Genomic DNA, 17137 nt, shown 5'->3' with positions numbered 1-17137 from the left:
CTGAAACATGCGTTTCTTAAAGAAATGAATTCGGGGGAGTTTTGCAAGGTGACGTTTCCCCAAAAGTCAGGAGGAACAGGAGGACCAGACCACAACACCCTGTTGTCCTGCAGTGCCTGGGTCTCAACATGGCACATCAAATCCCTGAGGCTGTGACTCACCACCGCTACAGCCCAGCTTTCCATGATGTCACATTACAGCCGAAGCAGCAAGGGGGGTAAGTGACACATTAACGAGGTTTTACATTTCTGCTTGGTGGCATCACACCCGTAGGGCACTGAGAAAGTGTTTAAGCAGCCCTAAAAGCAAGCCTCACTTTCCACTGTAAAATTCCACACATTGGAAATGGGTTTTGTTACAGCTACTTGGTTATGGGCACCTGCGTGGAGGTAAAATCTCACCCAACAGCCCCGATCCTACCCAGAGCAGGGCCCCATTTCTCACCAGGTGCCGGGCAAACACAGCCACAGGCACCACAGCCCAGAGACAGTCCCACCTTTGAACATTTACACCCCTGCAGCACTGCTGAGGTGTTTCAGCCTGTCTGGTGGACGGGGAATCCCTTTTTGGGGGGTGATTCCCCCGGTGCCCAGGCTGGCTGGTGAGGTGTCCCTGGGATGGGACAGAGGCAGAGGGGCCATCCCTGGAGGACATGCTGAGCAATCCCTGCCTTGGCTGAGCAAACCTTGCTGGGGGGCTCTCTGCAGACCCATATCCCTCACAGTGTGTGTGACCTCGGGACATTTTTATCAGGCTCCAGCCCTACCCCTGAGCAGGGGGGGCGCAGCCCATGCGAGTCCCCACCCCACAGACGCTGCCTCACAAACCCTCACCCCCCAACCTGAGGGGGGCTCCTCAGCCTCCCCCAAACTCCTCCGCGTTGGAATCCCCTCAGGGGCCCCAACCCCAGCCCCAGCCCCGGCCCCTTCCAGGCCGAGCCGAGCCGGCCCGCACCGCCCCCAGCCGGCACCCCATGGCCCCGGGGGCGGGGAGGCGGCCCGGGCCGTGCCCATAAGGCGGCACCGGAGGCTGGAGGGGGGCTGGAGCTCGGCGGCTGGGCCCATGGCGACGGCAGCGGGGTGGCTGCGGGGAGCCAGGCGCCTCCTCCCCGTGGGTGTCCGGCGGGAGAGCCGGGAGCTGGCCCGGCTGGCGGGGCCGGTGGTGAGAGACGGGGCCTGAGGGGACCGGGGAGGAGGGGGGGGGGGGAGATGGAGAGGAACCGGGCGGGTAACGGCGGCGCTGAGGGGAGCGGAGCGAGGCAGGCTCCGAAGGCGGCGTTTTCACCTCGCCTCCCTCATCCTGGCTCGGCTCCGAGCTCTGCAGAAGAGGCTGTGTGCTGCTCTGTACCCAGCAGGCTGGGATTAAAGCGTTAAATCGCCACCGTTTAGCCCTTCGCTGGCACCCGGCTGCTTGCTCGCCCCACAGAGCCAGCGCTGGCTCTGGCAGCCCCTTCCCAGCATCTCCCTGCCGGGTGCTGGTGGCACAGCCCTCCCTCAGCAGGGTCCTCATCCGAGGGCAGGAACAGCCCCCGGCCTGAAGCCCTGGGACACAAAGCCTTGAGGCTCAAATCTGCTGCTCCGCGTGGTGGCTAAGGACCAGCTGCAGGACAGCGCTGAGATGCCCTCGGTGACATCTCCCAGGGACCTGGTGCGATGGGGCCGCAGAGGAAGTAACGACTGGTTTCTGTTCCTGGAGCAGAACGCGTCAGCCCCAAGTCCCGTGCCCCCAAGTGCTTCTACCTTTGGCACAGTGCTGCTCTGTGGGCGTCGATAACCTCAAAACCAAACCTACAGCTGCCTTCCAGGTGTAGGACGTGGTAGTTCACGCTCATTTCGTGTCAAACCCCGTGCTGGAGCAATCGTGGTTGTGCAGACCTCTCCTGCGGGGATTACTCACTGCTGAGACGTGTCGGGGCCTGAGAGCATCCGTAGGCAGCAGCGGGAGGTCGGGGTGGGAGAAGGTTTTGTTGGGTTCTTCCTCAGACCCCGCAGGAGCTGATTCTCCAGCGGCCTGGGCTTGGGAAAGAAGCGAGAGCAGCCCCATGGTCCCCAGCCATGTCCACAAGTCAGTGGGGCTCTAGCTCTTTGCATCCAGTCCACGCTGTGCTGCAGCTCTGTGCCTCACATGCTGGAGCAGGGCTGTCCTCATGCCAAGGGAAAATGAGGTGGTGAGCACAGTCTCTGCGACAGCATCGCCAAGCCTTGCTGTAGCCCCTGGCAAGGAACGAGCAGGCTGGACTTAGCATCTCTGCAGGAGGAGAGGACAGTGTGGTTTGTGGAGCTGAGCTTTTCCCAGATGCATAGAAGCATTGGGATTTTTTATTTTCTCTCTCTACTCGGTTTTCATGATGGAAAAGAGGCTTTCTAGGGGAGCCATTAAGCCCCAGCTAAACAAAGACATCTGGCAGATTGACTCTGCAACACCAAAATACCATCAGAGGCAGCAGCTGGTGTGGAAAGACAAAGCCACTGAGAGCCTGTGGGAGGCTTACAGCTGCTGGTCCAAACCTGACCAGTCATGGTCCAAACCTGACCAGTCATGGTCCAAACCTGACCAGTCATGGTCCAGCTGCAGGGGAGGGACGGTGCTCATCAGGTCTGGTTGGGTGCTCACCTCACCATTCCTCTTTCCCCCCCAGTTTGTAGCCCAGCTGCTGGGGTTCCTGATCAATGTGGTCAGCTCCATATTCTGCGGCCATCTGGGAAAAGCCAAGCTGGACGCCGTGACACTGGCTGTGTCTGTATGTATTACTCTGCTTTTCCTCTGATTTAAAGCATGTAAATAGAGACATCAAAAAAGAAGTCTTGTAGGAATGTTTATCTGATGACCCTGTGTATCAGCACAGCCTGATGCAATGCAAATATTGCATCCACCAAATTGTTCCTTCCTTTGCCCTGAACAGAGGCAGGGGATGAGAGCTGAGCAGTAATGACTGTGCTGGTGCAAGGCCAGCAGCTGGTCAGGGAGCTGGAGCTGCCAGACCTAGGCGTGTGTGTGCTGAGGAGCAGCACTGTTTGTAGTCCTTTAGATACTCATCCCTCGGTAGAGATTCCTTTTCACATCAGAACAGGGAAGAGACTATTTAGGTAACATGAATGTGTTATTTTGAGAAACAGAGAAAGACTGGAAACTTCCCAAAAACCCATAGCTGAACTGTCTCTCCACCCAGCTGGGAGGGACACAGTGCTTAGGGCCAGGTCTTCCCTTGCAACCCAAGTCGCTTGTGTCTCCTCCAGGTCATCAATGTGACAGGCATCTCCATCGGTTCTGGTTTGGCCTCAGCATGTGACACACTGATGTCCCAGGTAAGGTGCAGCTCCCCCTTTGTACCTGGTGGGGTTGGGTTGGCGATGTCTCACCTCCTACACAGCGTGGTCTGGGCACAAAGGGTGGGAGGCAAGGGTACAGGCAAGGGATGGATCTGAGATGGGCTCCCTGAGGAGCTTTGCTTGGGTAGCAAAGGGGGGTGCAATCCATCTGAGAAACAGCTAAACCCAACCAGCTTGGTGCTAACCACTCCTGGGAGCAGGGGGGAAAGGTATTTAATCAGTCCATTGTTGTCCCAGTCTTGAGCACTTGCCCAGATCCTTCGGTTCCCCATCTCTCTCACCTTGCTGCTTTGTCCTCACGCAGACATACGGTGGCAAGAACCTGAAGCAGGTGGGCACCATCCTGCAGCGAGGGATCCTCATCCTGCTGCTGTTCTGCTTCCCTTGCTGGGCACTCTTCATCAACACCGAGCGGCTCCTCCTGCTCATCCAGCAGGACCCCGAGGTCTCCAGGTCAGGGGTGAGATTGAATCTGATTCCCCCTCAGCAGCATGTCAGGTCTCAGCCCTCCAAGCCCTGAAGCCCCTGGGTCAGAACAGGGTGTCATCTGGGACCTTGCTTGCTAGCAGAGCCAACAGAAACCCCCATTAACAGGTTAAAGAGTCCCTGAAGCTTCCCTGGGATTTGAGGCCTCTGTGTCCTCTGCATCTGGAGGACTGTAGTGGGTGCCCATCACCTCTCAGCTTGCTACCAGTGGCAGTGGCTGGTGTATCTCCTCTCCTCCAGACCTCCTGGGCTGGGTATTTGGCTGTGGCTGGGTAGTCTTGAAGTCGAGATGCCATGGAGATCAAATGCAATGCTGCTTGGTTTGGCTCTTGCTTTCCTGTATCCTTAACTGAGTAAACACCTCTCTTTCCAGGTTAACTCAGGTCTACGTGATGATCTTTATTCCAGCTCTTCCTGTAAGTTGCTGCTAAAGCTGTTAGAAGCTCTGTCTCCCTTGGTAACATGGGGAAAGGAGGAAGGGTCCTTGCACTGCGGGTCACAGGGCAGCATGATTTCAGGTTTTACAATGTGCACCTTGATCTTAGGCATTAATGGACGTGCACTGGCCAGTGGCTGCTGGACCAACAAACACGCAGCCGTTCATCTTAGTGTGCAGAGGCTTTTACTACAGGCCACGTCTCTGCCCAACAAGTAAGAAGCTCTGGACATTGGAACCAGGGGCTGCAGGGCTCACTCAGCTCTGTGATAAAGGCTGCAGCTCGCTGTTAGCACATGCAGCCACTGGGCTCTTTGCTGCTTACTCCCTCTGGAGAGGCTCCTCTAAGTTGGAGCAGTACTCCTGGAGAATAAGTGCCTGTAGGTTAATGCTTTCTGCCAAGGTTTCCAGGCTCTGCTGTCCCATGCTGATAAGGAAGCAAGGGAGATCTCCCACTGGGAGACTGATCTCCGCCTAGCAGGAACGGGAGGTGCCTGTTGTTACTCTTGGCTTGGGCTGCATCCAGTCCCAGCAGACACCAAACTTAACACAGAGCAGAGGCGCAGGGTGTCAGGCATCGTGCTGGGCTGTGGCACCCTGACAGGGCCATACAAGAGTCCTGGGAAGGACCTAGCTGCAGGTGTTAAACTGTAGCTGGCTGCTGAACCATGGTACGGCACTGCTGATGAAATGAATCCTGACTTTTACAGGCGGCGTTTCTGTACCAGCTGCAGACAAGATATTTACTAAGTCAGGTATTGTGTAACTAACTGGGCTCTGGGCCACGGGTTAAAGGTATTCCTAGCAATATGGATAAGATTAGGGATCTAAATTCTTCCCGTCGTGGTGAGAGCTGGGCTGAGGAATGTGTGATCCACAGCCTCCAGCTGGCCCTGCAGGACAGGGAGAGCTCATGGGGAACCACCCTTGGGTTGCTCCATTTCCCCACTGCTACCTCCCAGCTCTGCACCAGCTCTTGAGCCCTGCATGCTGCCTTCTGTGTGTCTGACACAGTCCGGCCTTACCTGAAATGCAAGCCACCTTCTTGGCTTTCTCCTTGGACCCTGCTGAAGGTCTCCCTAGTGTTCACTGGGTGGTGGCTGCAGGTTTGGGGGCTTGGATTGTGCTGGGGAAGCAAACTCCAAAGTCTCTCCTTGGCTTCCAGGCGATCATTTTACCTCAGGTGGTGACAGGAATTGCAGCCAACATCCTCAATGTGGCCATGAACGCCTTCTTCCTATATGCACTGAAGCTGGGCATAGTGTAAGTGTGAGCAGAGGTGGTGACAGCCCCTCCCGGGGTGCAGGGGTTTGCTCAGGGCTGTAGGGGTTTGTTTTGAGTGCCCAGTTCTGTAGCACTCTGCCCCCAGCTAACCAGCTTGGAAAGATAAGGCTGGGGGTGATTTGCTTGAGACTTACGTGGGTGGCACCAGGTCCCCTGCTGGAGCTGAGGAGTGGGTGAGGGTGGTGTTTGTAATCTGCCTGTTTCTCTCCCCAGGGGCTCGGCCTGGGCCAACACTGTTTCTCAGTACACCCAGGCCATTCTCCTCTTCCTCTATGTGCGGTGGAAGAAGATCCATGTGGAGACCTGGGGAGGTACTGTTTGTGGGTTGGCTCTTCAAAATACCAGTGTCTGGCCCTGGGGATTTGGCACAGTCACCAGCACCTGAGATGTAGGTCCAACAAAGGAATTACCATCCCCTCACTGTGGGGCGAGGCTGTAGACATGATCCCACGGCCTTTCTGGAGACCCAGCTTAATTCTTGATCACCCTACCTCAGGGATACACGGCAGTACAGCAAGACTGAGCTGATGTGCTGGGAGCCATGGCTGGGATGCTGTCCTGCAGCGTCCAGAAAAGTGTGTGGCTCCCTTTGGGGAATGCACTCACGCTGCTTCACTCCTACCTTGCAGGTTGGACCAGGGACTGCCTCCTGGACTGGGGCTCCTTCATCCAGCTGGCGGTGCCCAGCATGCTCATGATGTGCATTGAGTGGTGGACCTTTGAGATCGGGAGTTTCTTGGCAGGTGAGTCCCAATCCTTGTCGTTTGGTGCAGCCATGCCTGCTCTGGTGGCCACCTCTTGAGTGTGTCCCTCAGCATCTCCTGCCAGCAGTGTCCTCGTCTCCAGGGCTGATTCTGTAGGATGCTGCATCTGTGAGATGGGAACCATGTAGTCACTGCCTCCTTGTCAGCAAAGGAGGAGTTGTAACTCTGACCTAACGAAGGACGTGCTCAATCTTTTCCAGGACTGCTCAGTGTGGTGGAGCTGGGCGCGCAGTCGGTTATCTACGAGCTCTCCTCTGCAGCTTACATGGTAAGGGCTGGGTGCGTTCAACTGGGATCAGCCTGGGAGGATCCCCCAGACAATGGTGCTGCAGACCAAGGCTGGGGAGGGAAGCATGGCAGGAAGCAGGAGTCAGTACCAGGCAGGTGATAACTCTCAAGCCTACCGTGTAGCTGCCAACCAGGGCTGTGCTGGAGATGAAAAATCCCTTTACTGCATTTGCCAGTCTCTGCTCAGAGAATATCCAAAGTCTGCTCATATTGGCATCACTGTGATTGTGTGTGTGTGTGTGTGTGTGTGTGTGACTGCTTCACCAAAGTGGCTGGGTAGGGGGTCTGTTGCAATTCCAGTCTGCTCTGATGCTTCCCAAAAAACTCTGCACATTGGGCAGGAAGCAGTGTGGGGGTGGGTGTTAGCACTTTGTCCCAGATTCCCTACTGGGAAGAAGAAAATTTGGTGCAGGCTTTAATTGCCACTCACCCCCTCTTTGTCTCCTGATACTCAGGTGCCTCTGGGCTTCAGCGTGGCTGCGAGTGTCAGAGTGGGCAATGCCTTGGGATCAGGGGATGTAATGCAAGCCAAGACCTCCTGCATCACTGCCCTGCTGTGCACAGGTCAGCCTAAGCCCCTGCGGAGGGGAATAAAAGACAGGTATCAGCACCGGGTTCAGTTCACCTCTCACAGGGCTGGGGACACCCCACCAGCAACCCCAACCCACTTGTTTGGGCAGGGTGAGACCCTGGCTCTTCTGCTCTGTTAGGAACCTGGTGCAAAGGCTCCAATAGTGAAAAAATGCAATTTAGCATTCTGTTTTCCACCTCCAGAAGGTGGATGGAGCATCTGGGCAGAAAATGGGGAAAACAGACTTGTCCTCTACTGCAGTGACAGCTGGAGGTCAGCCAAGCCCGGTTCCTATCACATGAAGCCCCCGAGGTCTGGGCCTGACCAGGAGCAGGACATGCTGCCTTTGAGGCAAGCTGTTTGATTATTTCTTTTCCTTGCAGAAGTTCTTGCTGTGGTGGTTGCAACATTACTGGGAACCCTAAAGGACGTGGTGGGCTACATCTTTACCAATGACAAGTGAGTTAACAGCTTTCTTTTGAGTATTGATAACTTCCCAGAGAATGCGATGTGCCCCAGAAGCAGCTTAGAGGGACCTGAGGGATAGAGTTCATAAACGTCCATCTGGCAAATGTGTTCCCCAAAGGTTTCTCCTCACCACCAGGTGTCAGTGGGCAGCGTGGATGCTGCTGAGGGTGGGACAATACCATACCCAAGCTGTGTGCACTCCCCACAAGTCTTGTGGGCTGGGAGCAGGCATCACAGCTGGCCAGGAGATGCGTCAGAACCAGAATGTCTTGAGACCAGACCATGCTGCTTTCCTTGATCAGTACATACATCTTCTCCACAGGGAGATTGTTACCTTGGTGTCCAAAGTGATGATCATCTTTGCTCCGTTCCACTTGTTTGATGCAGCAGCAGTGAGTATTCCAGCACATAGAGTGATCTCTCTTTGTAGATTGGGGTGCAGCGGAGACTGCAAAGCTGATTTCAGCTCTCTCTTGATCTGTTAAAGTGATACAGAGAAGCAAACTGAAAAACTGTCACAGCAGCTACTTGAATTAGCTGTAGCATCTCGGTGTCCCTTGTGCTTGCAGATGCCCACTGGCATTGCTGCAGAACTGCCCAGTTTTTCCTCTTTTCCTCCCATCAAGCCTTCAGCTTTTTACTAGTTTTTCAGAGCAAAACAAGCAAACTTGTGACATCTCTGAAGATCCAGCTCTCACAGCACAGTGGCAGTCCTCATACAACTCATTAGACAGCAATGCCAGTCTGCTTTCTTCTGTCATGTCCCTGGGAGGGAGATGTAGGCAGTGTGGACAGCACGGTGAAGTCTGCTGCTTGCCCCTCGGTGCCTGCAGATGGCTCCGTGCTCTGTGCCTGGCTCAGCAGCCGGGAGGAGAGGAAACTTGCACCATGCTGTCTGTGACCTGGTTTTGGTCCCTCTGGGCTTTGTGGGATGGTTCCTGGGGCTCCCGTTTTTGCAGGGCTGTGCTAAAACCCCAGCTGCCCTGTGGTGGTACCAGCTATGACACGTGTTCACCTTCTGCCTGCTTTCCTTAGGCGACCTGCGGCGGTGTGCTGAGAGGCACAGGGAAGCAGAAGCTGGGTGCCATCGCCAATGCTGTCGGCTATTACGCCATCGGCATGCCCATCGGCATCTCGCTGATGTTTGCGGCCAAGATGGGCGTGCTAGGTAGGTGCATCCTGCGTCTGGCAGCGGGAGCCTGGCCGGGTAGGAGCTGCTGGGCCAAACCCTGCACCCTGGGCAAAGGTTCAGCCCTGGGACTAGAGAGCCTCCCTCGGGTCGGTGGGGCTGAAGTACACACTGACGTGTTTTGCTGAGGCAGGCTCTGTGCTGTCTCTAGCAAATGGGGGAAAATCAGAGCTAGGATGATGATCTCACCCCACTGAAATCCTAGTGCATTTTAGCAGTGATCGGCAAAAGCTGGGTTTCCTCAAGCCCTTGCTAAAATACCTCTCCCTTCTTGCAGGGCTATGGGTGGGGATGATCGTTTGCATCTCCTTGCAATCCCTCTCCTTCTCAGCGTTCGTCATGCGCATGGATTGGAAGAAAGCTGCAGAAGAGGTGAGACTGGTGCTTTCCTGCAGCAACTCTTCAGAGGTGTTAGGCCGGCTCCTGCCCCAGTATGGTACAGCTGTCTGGGGGGGAGCAAAGTGACACAGGATCTGTCACTGCTGTAGCACAGGAGTAGTTCGCTTCTGAGCATGGTTTCTTTGGGAGGGTGGAGGAAGGAGGCTCAGGTTTGCTTGGCTGGGCAGCACATCTCTGCTCTGAGAACAACAACTCTTCAACGTGTTTTTAGGCTCAGATCCGAGCTGGACTGAAGAAACAGCTAGAAGATGTGAACTCCAATGGCACAGCTGCTAACAAAACATCTGCTGTGGGTATGTAACCAGGCCTGACAACAGGGAGGGAGCCCCAATTCTCCACCCATCCCTTCCTCTCATTCAGGGTCATGCCAGTGGTGTCTCTCCTGTCAGCCCCTATGGCTGGAGAGGGCACAGTATCTGGCACTGGTCCCCATTACCTTTGTCACCACCCCGTCTGCTCCAGGGAAGAGCCAGAGCACACCTGTCCCTGTGCTGCTGCACGTCCCAGTGTTCGTGAGCCTTGAGGGAGGACTCTCAGGACTGTCACTGGTGCTTGCAGCTTCACACTGGGAGCTGATTTTGCAGCTTGGCTTCCCTCCCACACTTACCTCTCTTGCCCAGATTACATCTCCGTGGACACAGACACTGTAGACACCGTGGTACTGCCTGACAGCGTGGTGGGAGGCGAGAGGCACCCCGACCACGAGCTCATCACACAAGAGGAACCTGCGGCCATCCCTACTCCTCCTCCTGTGGCGTGGAGGGCCCTGATCATCCGCCGGGTGCTGGCTGCTGCTGCTGCCCTCGCTGTGCTGCTGGCGGGCGTGCTGGTGCGGCTCCTGACCACTAACAGCTAGAGGCAGCACCAGTGTGCCACGGAGAAACTGGCTGCGTGTGCAGGAGGGCAGGTGGGAATGTCCTAGGGGGACGGTGTGGGAAGGGATTCCCCCCTCAGCACCTGGTTAGAGACACTTTGCTCCATGGCTGGTTAACTGAAACTGTCTTATGCTACATCTGTAGCTCTTAAAGGAGGGGAGTGTGCAGTACCTGGGCTGGAGGTGCTTCAGAGCTTCTCCAGCACTGCCTGGGGGGCGTCACTTGGATGAGGCTGGCCAGGGATAGAGACAGGGACCTTGTGATGCTTCCTCCTTGCTGGGAGCATTTGTCCTCGGCATTTGCTAATGGCAGAGGCTTGTGCTGCCTGCACAGCACCATCCCTCACCCACCAACCTGTGCCCGGATCTCGGTGCATCAGAGCCCACTCTCTGTTGCCGCAGCAGTGCTGTGCAAGGCCAACTGTGGTGGAAAAGGGCTGACCTCTCTGCCAGGTCTCTGACTTTGCTCTACCGGGTATGTGACAAGCACAGGGCCTAAATCAGCTCCTTGCACTTTTGTAATGTGGGCTTTTAATATAATAAAGTTTTCTGAATAAACATCTTGCTGTTAATGTGGTATGAACATGACCTGGGTGGGTCACTAGCACATCCAAGCTATCAGCACAGAGACACAGGTCGAGGTGGTACTGAATGACCACTTTTCATAAGAACAGCCTTAAAAGCACCCTCAAACTCTGGGTCCTGGGTGGTGAAGCTGACTCTGGCCACATGGTCCTCATGCACTGCCAGCCCCCTGACACTTACACCAAGCCCTGTCCCATGTTCCTGCTCTTACCTGGAGCTGCGTGGAGCAGCGATGCTGTGGGTTCTGCAGCACAGCCGGTGCTCAGAGATGAGTACCGCATCCAGTGGAGGATGGCATCACCCATCGGGCTGCACTGGGTGCCTGTGGATGGAGAGAAGGGGTCAGGCAAGAGGTCAGAGCAGGTGGTAACCACGATCCTGCTGTGCCCAGGTGTTGCAGGTTGCAGCAGGCTGGGCCCTGCTCGTAGTTCTGGCAGCACAGCCCAGGAGAGGACAGCCCCTTGCTCTGCCACATGGGCATGGAGCCCCCAGCCTCTCTGTCCCAGAGAGGGTCTGCACACACGGTGACAGCTTCTGAGCCCCCCCAGCTCCCTGCGCCAGGCCAAGGCAGGATGCTATATTTGGCCTGGCGGAGTGGTGACGGTGAAATCTGACGCTGCCGTGCTGTGCGAGGCCGACAGCTGGAGCCAAATGGGGCCGGCTTGTCTTGGCCACCTCCGCTGGGATGAGAGGGGCCCAGCAACTGCTGGTGAAGCACTCGGAGTCAGGACCTGACAGCGGACGGACCCATGAACCCTCCATCTCCGCTGGAAGAGGAGGATGACCATCTTGCTCACCAGCCAGCGGAGCCACAGCAGAGCAGGAGCAGGGTATGAGTGCTCACAGGGGCGATTTGGGAAGTCTGAGTCCCCACACCAGCTTGGGGCAGGCAGCGAGCACCTTGCACTGCACGCCTGGGCTCCTCCGCACTGCTCGCGGTGGGACGCAGGCTCTGTGCTGCTCACAGCCCCGTGCCCTGCCCCTGCCCCTGCTCCCCATCGCTGCCAGCCGCAAGGCACACGCAGCCAGCTCGCCTGGCTGAAGTTCACGCCCCGGGTTACACATTGCTCACCCTGGAGGAGCCGTGGCACCCGGCGGTGTTAACAGAGCACGGAGGAAGGGGTCGTTTCACTCCCCGGCAGAGCGGCAGCATGAAGCGGGCGAGCCTCCCGGAGGAGAATGGCTTCAGCGAGCCCATAGCCACCGGGCAGCACGCGCTCCCGGCCGGGGGCTGCGGGAAGAAACGCCGCTGGCTTCAGCGCCTGATCCCGGACAACTTCTGGGAGGACGCGAAGAAGCTGCTGGTACTGGCGGGGCCGCTGGTAAGGACCCTGGGAGGCGAGCACCGGGGCTGCATCGACCACAGCCCGACACAATGAGGAGCAGGGAACTCAGCCAGCGGAGCCTTCCAACAGCTCCTGGATGAGATGGACCCCGAGGGCTGCTAAATACGCTGCCCTCCTGTCCCCTAGCCCCGAGGTGTCCCCCGCAGAGCCACCCCTGCTCACCTCCGCCTCTTCTCTCCGCGCTCAGATCCTGATCCAGCTGATGATTTTCCTGATACACCTCGTCAGCTCCATATTCTGCGGCCACCTGGGCAAGGTCGAGCTGGCCTCCGTCACGCTGGCCATCGCGGTAAGAGCGTTGTGGGGCTGCCCAGGAGCTGGGTACCAGCCCTGACCCCACTGATGCTGGGGTGAGATATGGGGACAGAGCTGGGGCTGCCTGTGACCTGTAGGGACAGAGGAGACTTCACACTTCTCTCTTTCCTTTTAACTGCTCTCCCTCTTTCCCTACTGGAAAGCCTTAAATACTCCCCATTCTCATTTTTTATTCCCTTTTCCAGGTTATAAATGTTACTGCCATCTCTGTAGGATATGGTTTGTCTTCAGCATGTGACACCTTGATATCACAGGTGGGTAACGCTGCCGCTTGCCCTAAAGACACGGGGTTTCTGGCATCACCAGGCACTGCAGAGCCCCAGCAGCCACCCCATAAGAGGGAGTGCTGAGCTCCCAAGGAAATTCCCAGTCCTTCCCAGCACTCACTGCCGTCCTCTCTCCTGCAGACCTACGGCAGCAAGAACCTGCTGCGCGTGGGGGTGATCCTGCAGCGTGCCACCCTCATCCTCCTGCTCTGCTGCTTCCCCTGCTGCGCCATCCTCATCAACATCGAGCAGCTCCTGCTTCTCCTCCACCAGGACCCCGAGGTCTCCAGGTCGGGTGGCCTCCAGGGGACCCTGCTTTGTCCCTCCCCAGCATGACAAGGGGATGGTGGCCGTGGTCCCTTGCTGACCGTGGCTCTCGTGCCCCCCCAGGTTAACCCAGCTCTACGTGATGGCGTTTGTCCCCGCTCTCCCAGTAAGTCCTGGGTGCTGGCCACACATTTTCCACCACTGTACCCCATCCCATGCTCAGAAGCAGCCCTGGCTCATGCCCCCCCTTTGCTTTCCAGGCGGTTTTTCTGTACAACCTGGAGACAAGGTACCTGCAGAACCAGGTGGGTCCCACAGCCCCGAGCCCATGGAGGATCCTCCTGGCTCAGGGATCCCCTCAACCACACGTGGATTTTCATCCACGCCACTCCCCATGGCAAGGCAGCATTTGTCCAAGGCCCCACGGAGCAGCTCTGCCCCGGAGATCACCCCATCACACAGAAAACTGCATCTCTCTGCCTGATGGACATCCCTTCCCACGTCCCCACGTTGAGATTTTACCTTCAAAGCTCTCATTTTCCGAGCTGGAGACAACATCAGAAGTTTCCCCCCTCTGGCTGTGAAAGCTGAGGGACTGGGGCTGGCGAGGGTGTCCCTGCAGCTGCTGCAGCCCTGTCCCCTCCTGCTTGCAGATGATCATGTGGCCCCTGGTGCTGAGCGGGATCGTCGGCAACATCGTCAACGTGATCGCCAACTGCGTCTTCCTCTACGTGTTCCACCTGGGAATCACGTGAGTAGTGCCCCTAGGGGTAAAAAGGACACAAAAAAAGTGATTTTGTGGGGAAATCAGCACCGCCAGCTGCAGCTGCTGCTCATGGGGCATGGTGGGACGCTAGGTTCCAGCACCCTGCTCCCGGGGAGGTGTGAGTGTGATGCCAACGACTGCTCTTGTTTCCTTTCCAGGGGCTCTGCCTGGGCCAACACTGTTGCTCAGTATTCTCAAACCATTTTCTTGTTCCTGTATATTGTAGGCAAGAAGCTCCACGTGAAGACGTGGGGAGGTAAGGCAGCGCTGACCGCTTCCTGCTTTATATGCACACGGTTCCTAAATCTTCCAGCACTTCTTTTGAGTGACTGCTGGTAGTCCTGGAGGGGAAACATTAACCCCAGCCCAGGAACGCAGAGCTGCTTCGGTGGCAGCTCATCATGTGAGCGCTGGCAGGGCACGGCGCAGTAATCATTAATTCTGGAGGAAGGAAACCTCCTGCCAAGGTGTTGAGGGTTCAGCCCCAAAGCCGGATGAGCACAGACCTAGGCACGAAGTTGTCCTCAGATGCTCTGCTCCAGGAGGGCTGAGCTGAGCGTTGCACTGCTCCGCTCCATCAGCGGAGCTCCTGAGTGCCTGCTCTGTGGCTGGAGGTGCCATGAAGCCCATGGGTGTTGTGCTGGGGATCTGCAAACGGGTGCTGGTGCAAGTGGTGTGTCCGGCTGCCTCGGGCACCCTTGGCACTCTTTGCCACTCTGGTCTCCATCGGGTGTCTCTGCTCCGCAGGCTGGTCCAGCGAGTGCCTGCTGGAGTGGGACAGCTTCACCTCCTTGGCCATCCCCAGCATGCTCATGATGTGCATCGAGTGGTGGACCTACGAAATCGGGAGTTTCTTGATAGGTCAGCGGGGAGGGGGGCTGCCAGGGTGCGATGGGGCACCACAGGCAGCATGGGGGCTGAGGCAGCACTTTTGGGGGTGCCTGAACCCGGTGCTGAGCCCTCCTGCCCCTAGGGCTGCTGAGCGTGGTGGAGCTCTCGGCGCAGTCCATCATCTACGAGGTGTCTGTCGTCGCCTACATGGTAAGGGCTGGGGGTTTTAGTCCAGACCAGGCTCCCTAAGGGCAGTCCCAGCATGGACTCAGAGCCAAAATCAGCTCCGGCTGACTCCACTCTCCACATCTCCCCCCTCCATACTCTCTCCTTGCTCCTGCCTCCCCCTCCCACAGAGACATCCTAAATTAAACCCTGCTCTCCTTCCCCCCTTGCTGCTGCTGCTGTCGCTGCGTTGGCCCCATTACCTGGCCAAAACCTTGTGGTTGCAGATCCCCCTGGGGCTCGGCACGGCTGCCAGCGTGCAGGTGGGGAACGCGCTGGGTGCTGGCGACATCGAGACGTCCAAGAGGGCCTCCTCCACCAGCCTGCTCTGCACAGGTCAGGGCTGCTCCGCGGGAGCAGGTGGTGGTGTCATCCCCTCCACCTGCTCCGTGCTCCCCATTGCTGTCAGGATGCTCCCAGCTCTTGGTTCTGTTTTCCAGGGTTCTTTTGCATAGCCATGGGGGCTATTTTAGCTGCCACAAAGGATGTGCTGGGATATATCTTTACCACCGACAAGTGAGTGTCCCCAGCTCCTGGCCCAGGCGCACGGATGTTTGTTCCTAAAAGCGACCGCTGGCTCTTCTCTGTCCCCAGGGAGATCGTTGACTTGGTGGCCTGGGTCCTGCCTGTCTACGTCGTCTTCCATTTGTTCGAAGCCATGTGTGTAAGTCCCCGGGGACACTGCTACTGTCACTAGGGGACCTCAGAGTTGAGAATCAACTACCCAGGAGTACCCATCAGAAAACCCCAAGCTCATGTAAAGATGCCAGCCCTCAGGACAGGGCCTGGACACAGAAATAACCATCAGAGGCAGGGGAAGCCTTGTCCTCAGGGTCTGTCCAGCACGCTGGGGCAGCACAGGCCTGAATTCAGCCCCAGATGCACCACATGGCCCCAGCCCCACTCCTTCTTTTCACAGGGTGCCTGCAGTGGGGTGCTCAGAGGCATAGGCAAGCAGAGATTCGGCGCCATCCTCAATGCCGTGAGCTACTACGGCATGGGGCTGCCCCTGGCAGTCGTGCTGCTCTTCGTAGCCAGGATCGGTGTCATAGGTACAAACCCCTGGGGTGGAAAGCTCTGCACCCCCAAAATCCTCTCCTCTTGGATGGATGTGGCTCCCCCTGCACTGCTGACAGCTTGCTATGACCCCTGCTTGGCTCTGCAGGGCACACTGGGGCGGACTGGGATGGTCCCTGTAACTGCTGGGAGCCCTAAATCACACTGGGGGAAAGCATTTCTGCTGGGCAGCCCCATCCCAATGCCCCTGCTGACCTCAGTGATATCCCCGTTGGGTTTGCCCGGCGGTGGTGCCCGGCTGACACCGGCGTACCCTCGGCAGGGCTGTGGCTCAGCATGCTGGTCTGTGTCTCCATGCTCTGCACCTGCTTCATCGTCTACATCTCCCGCATGGACTGGAGGAAGGCTGCCGAGGAGGTAACCGCACACCACAGCAGCATGCCCACCCCACCGGATGGTCCCTGCCAGCCTCGCTGTGCTCGCAGCGGGCTGGAATAGCAAAACCCAGGGTTCTGCATCCGGGACCACGGCCACTTCCCTGTGCTCGGCTGTCCCCCCAGGCTCAGCACCGCGCAGGAGTGACCCCGCGGCCACCAGAGGAGCCACAACCAGGCCCTGAACCCCCCAGCAAGGCACTGCCCTCCGGTACAGGACCAACCCCACCGCCCCACGCTCACCTCCCAGCCGCTGCAGTGCGGGGCTGCATAGGTACGGCTGAGGGCTGGGGCTGTCCGCGTGCCTGCGGTGCTTGTACAATGCTGTCAGACCTCAGGCAAAACCCTCAAAGCCCAGAAGCCCTCGCTGACCCCATCCCCTTCTTGTTGCAGCGGGGGTGGAAGCGCAGAAAGGCGTGGTGCTCACGGCCATCACCAGGCTGGAGGGAGCCACCTTCCAGCCGGAGCCCCAGGGAGAGCCACCGGGCAGCACCATGTCCACCAAGGAGCTGATCGTCCGGCGCGGGCTGGCAGTGGCTGCGGCCATCACCGTGCTTGCGCTCGGCATCGTAATAAAGCTCATGACCAGCAAACACTGACTTGCACCTGGGACTCCAGGGACTTTGGGGACGGAGGCGCCTCCTGACTGACGGATGCACAAAGCACAGACCAGCCAGCAAAAGGATCCAGCACCTGCGTGTCCCATCAGAGCAGATGTGTTCAGCCTTTGGCAGCATCTCATCCGATCCTGCTTGGGGCCGGGCCCTACAGCTGCTCCAACACCCAAAATGTTGCTCTGGGCTGCCCGACATGCACCGAGCGTGCAGGTAGCCCCTTCCCTGCCCACGCTGCCAACTGCTGCCTGCTGACCAGAGCTGCACAGCCCGGCTCACACTGCTGATCTGAAAAATGCCAAATAAAGAATAAACCCAGCCGGGCTCAGGCTGGCTCCTTTGGGTCCTGTGCCTGGCACCTGCTACCCTGCCCTTCGTAGTCC

At 57.6% G+C, this 17137-nt stretch overlaps 2 protein-coding genes and 1 long non-coding RNA gene across 3 annotated transcripts; 2 read left to right on the top strand and 1 right to left on the bottom strand.

Moving 5' to 3' along the window:
• The first annotated feature begins 1024 nt into the window (after nucleotides 1-1024).
• SLC47A1 (solute carrier family 47 member 1) lies at nucleotides 1025-10640 on the top strand. Its single transcript, XM_082776188.1, has 17 exons — nucleotides 1025-1161; nucleotides 2639-2740; nucleotides 3237-3305; nucleotides 3634-3782; nucleotides 4189-4231; nucleotides 4962-5006; nucleotides 5417-5514; nucleotides 5749-5846; nucleotides 6165-6278; nucleotides 6500-6567; nucleotides 7043-7151; nucleotides 7542-7617; nucleotides 7949-8018; nucleotides 8662-8794; nucleotides 9093-9187; nucleotides 9426-9507; nucleotides 9835-10640. Exons 1-17 carry the CDS (start codon nucleotides 1063-1065, stop codon nucleotides 10068-10070), a joined length of 1686 nt encoding a protein of 561 aa, XP_082632314.1. The 5' UTR covers nucleotides 1025-1062; the 3' UTR covers nucleotides 10071-10640.
• On the bottom strand, nucleotides 7970-13481 carry LOC309885853. Its single transcript, XR_014318859.1, has 4 exons — nucleotides 13390-13481; nucleotides 12182-12405; nucleotides 10885-10995; nucleotides 7970-8104 (listed from the first exon to the last, which is right to left on the bottom strand). It is a non-coding gene; the product is annotated as an uncharacterized lncRNA (long non-coding RNA).
• Nucleotides 11760-17069, top strand: LOC309885852 (multidrug and toxin extrusion protein 1-like). The gene is made up of 17 exons (XM_082776199.1): nucleotides 11760-11995; nucleotides 12207-12308; nucleotides 12520-12588; nucleotides 12742-12890; nucleotides 12991-13033; nucleotides 13128-13172; nucleotides 13521-13618; nucleotides 13792-13889; nucleotides 14381-14494; nucleotides 14607-14674; nucleotides 14917-15025; nucleotides 15130-15205; nucleotides 15284-15353; nucleotides 15609-15741; nucleotides 16029-16123; nucleotides 16267-16414; nucleotides 16534-17069. The coding sequence occupies exons 1-17, from the start codon at nucleotides 11825-11827 to the stop codon at nucleotides 16737-16739; spliced, it is 1794 nt and encodes a 597-aa protein (XP_082632325.1). The 5' UTR covers nucleotides 11760-11824; the 3' UTR covers nucleotides 16740-17069.
• Nucleotides 17070-17137: the final 68 nt, after the last annotated feature.

Source organism: Aythya marila (assembly GCF_965140915.1).
Source record: "Aythya marila genome assembly, chromosome: 20".
Classification (NCBI taxonomy): domain Eukaryota; kingdom Metazoa; phylum Chordata; class Aves; order Anseriformes; family Anatidae; genus Aythya; species Aythya marila.
The sequence above is the reverse complement of the archived record's forward strand: the minus strand, read 5'-3'. Positions and strand labels throughout refer to the sequence as shown.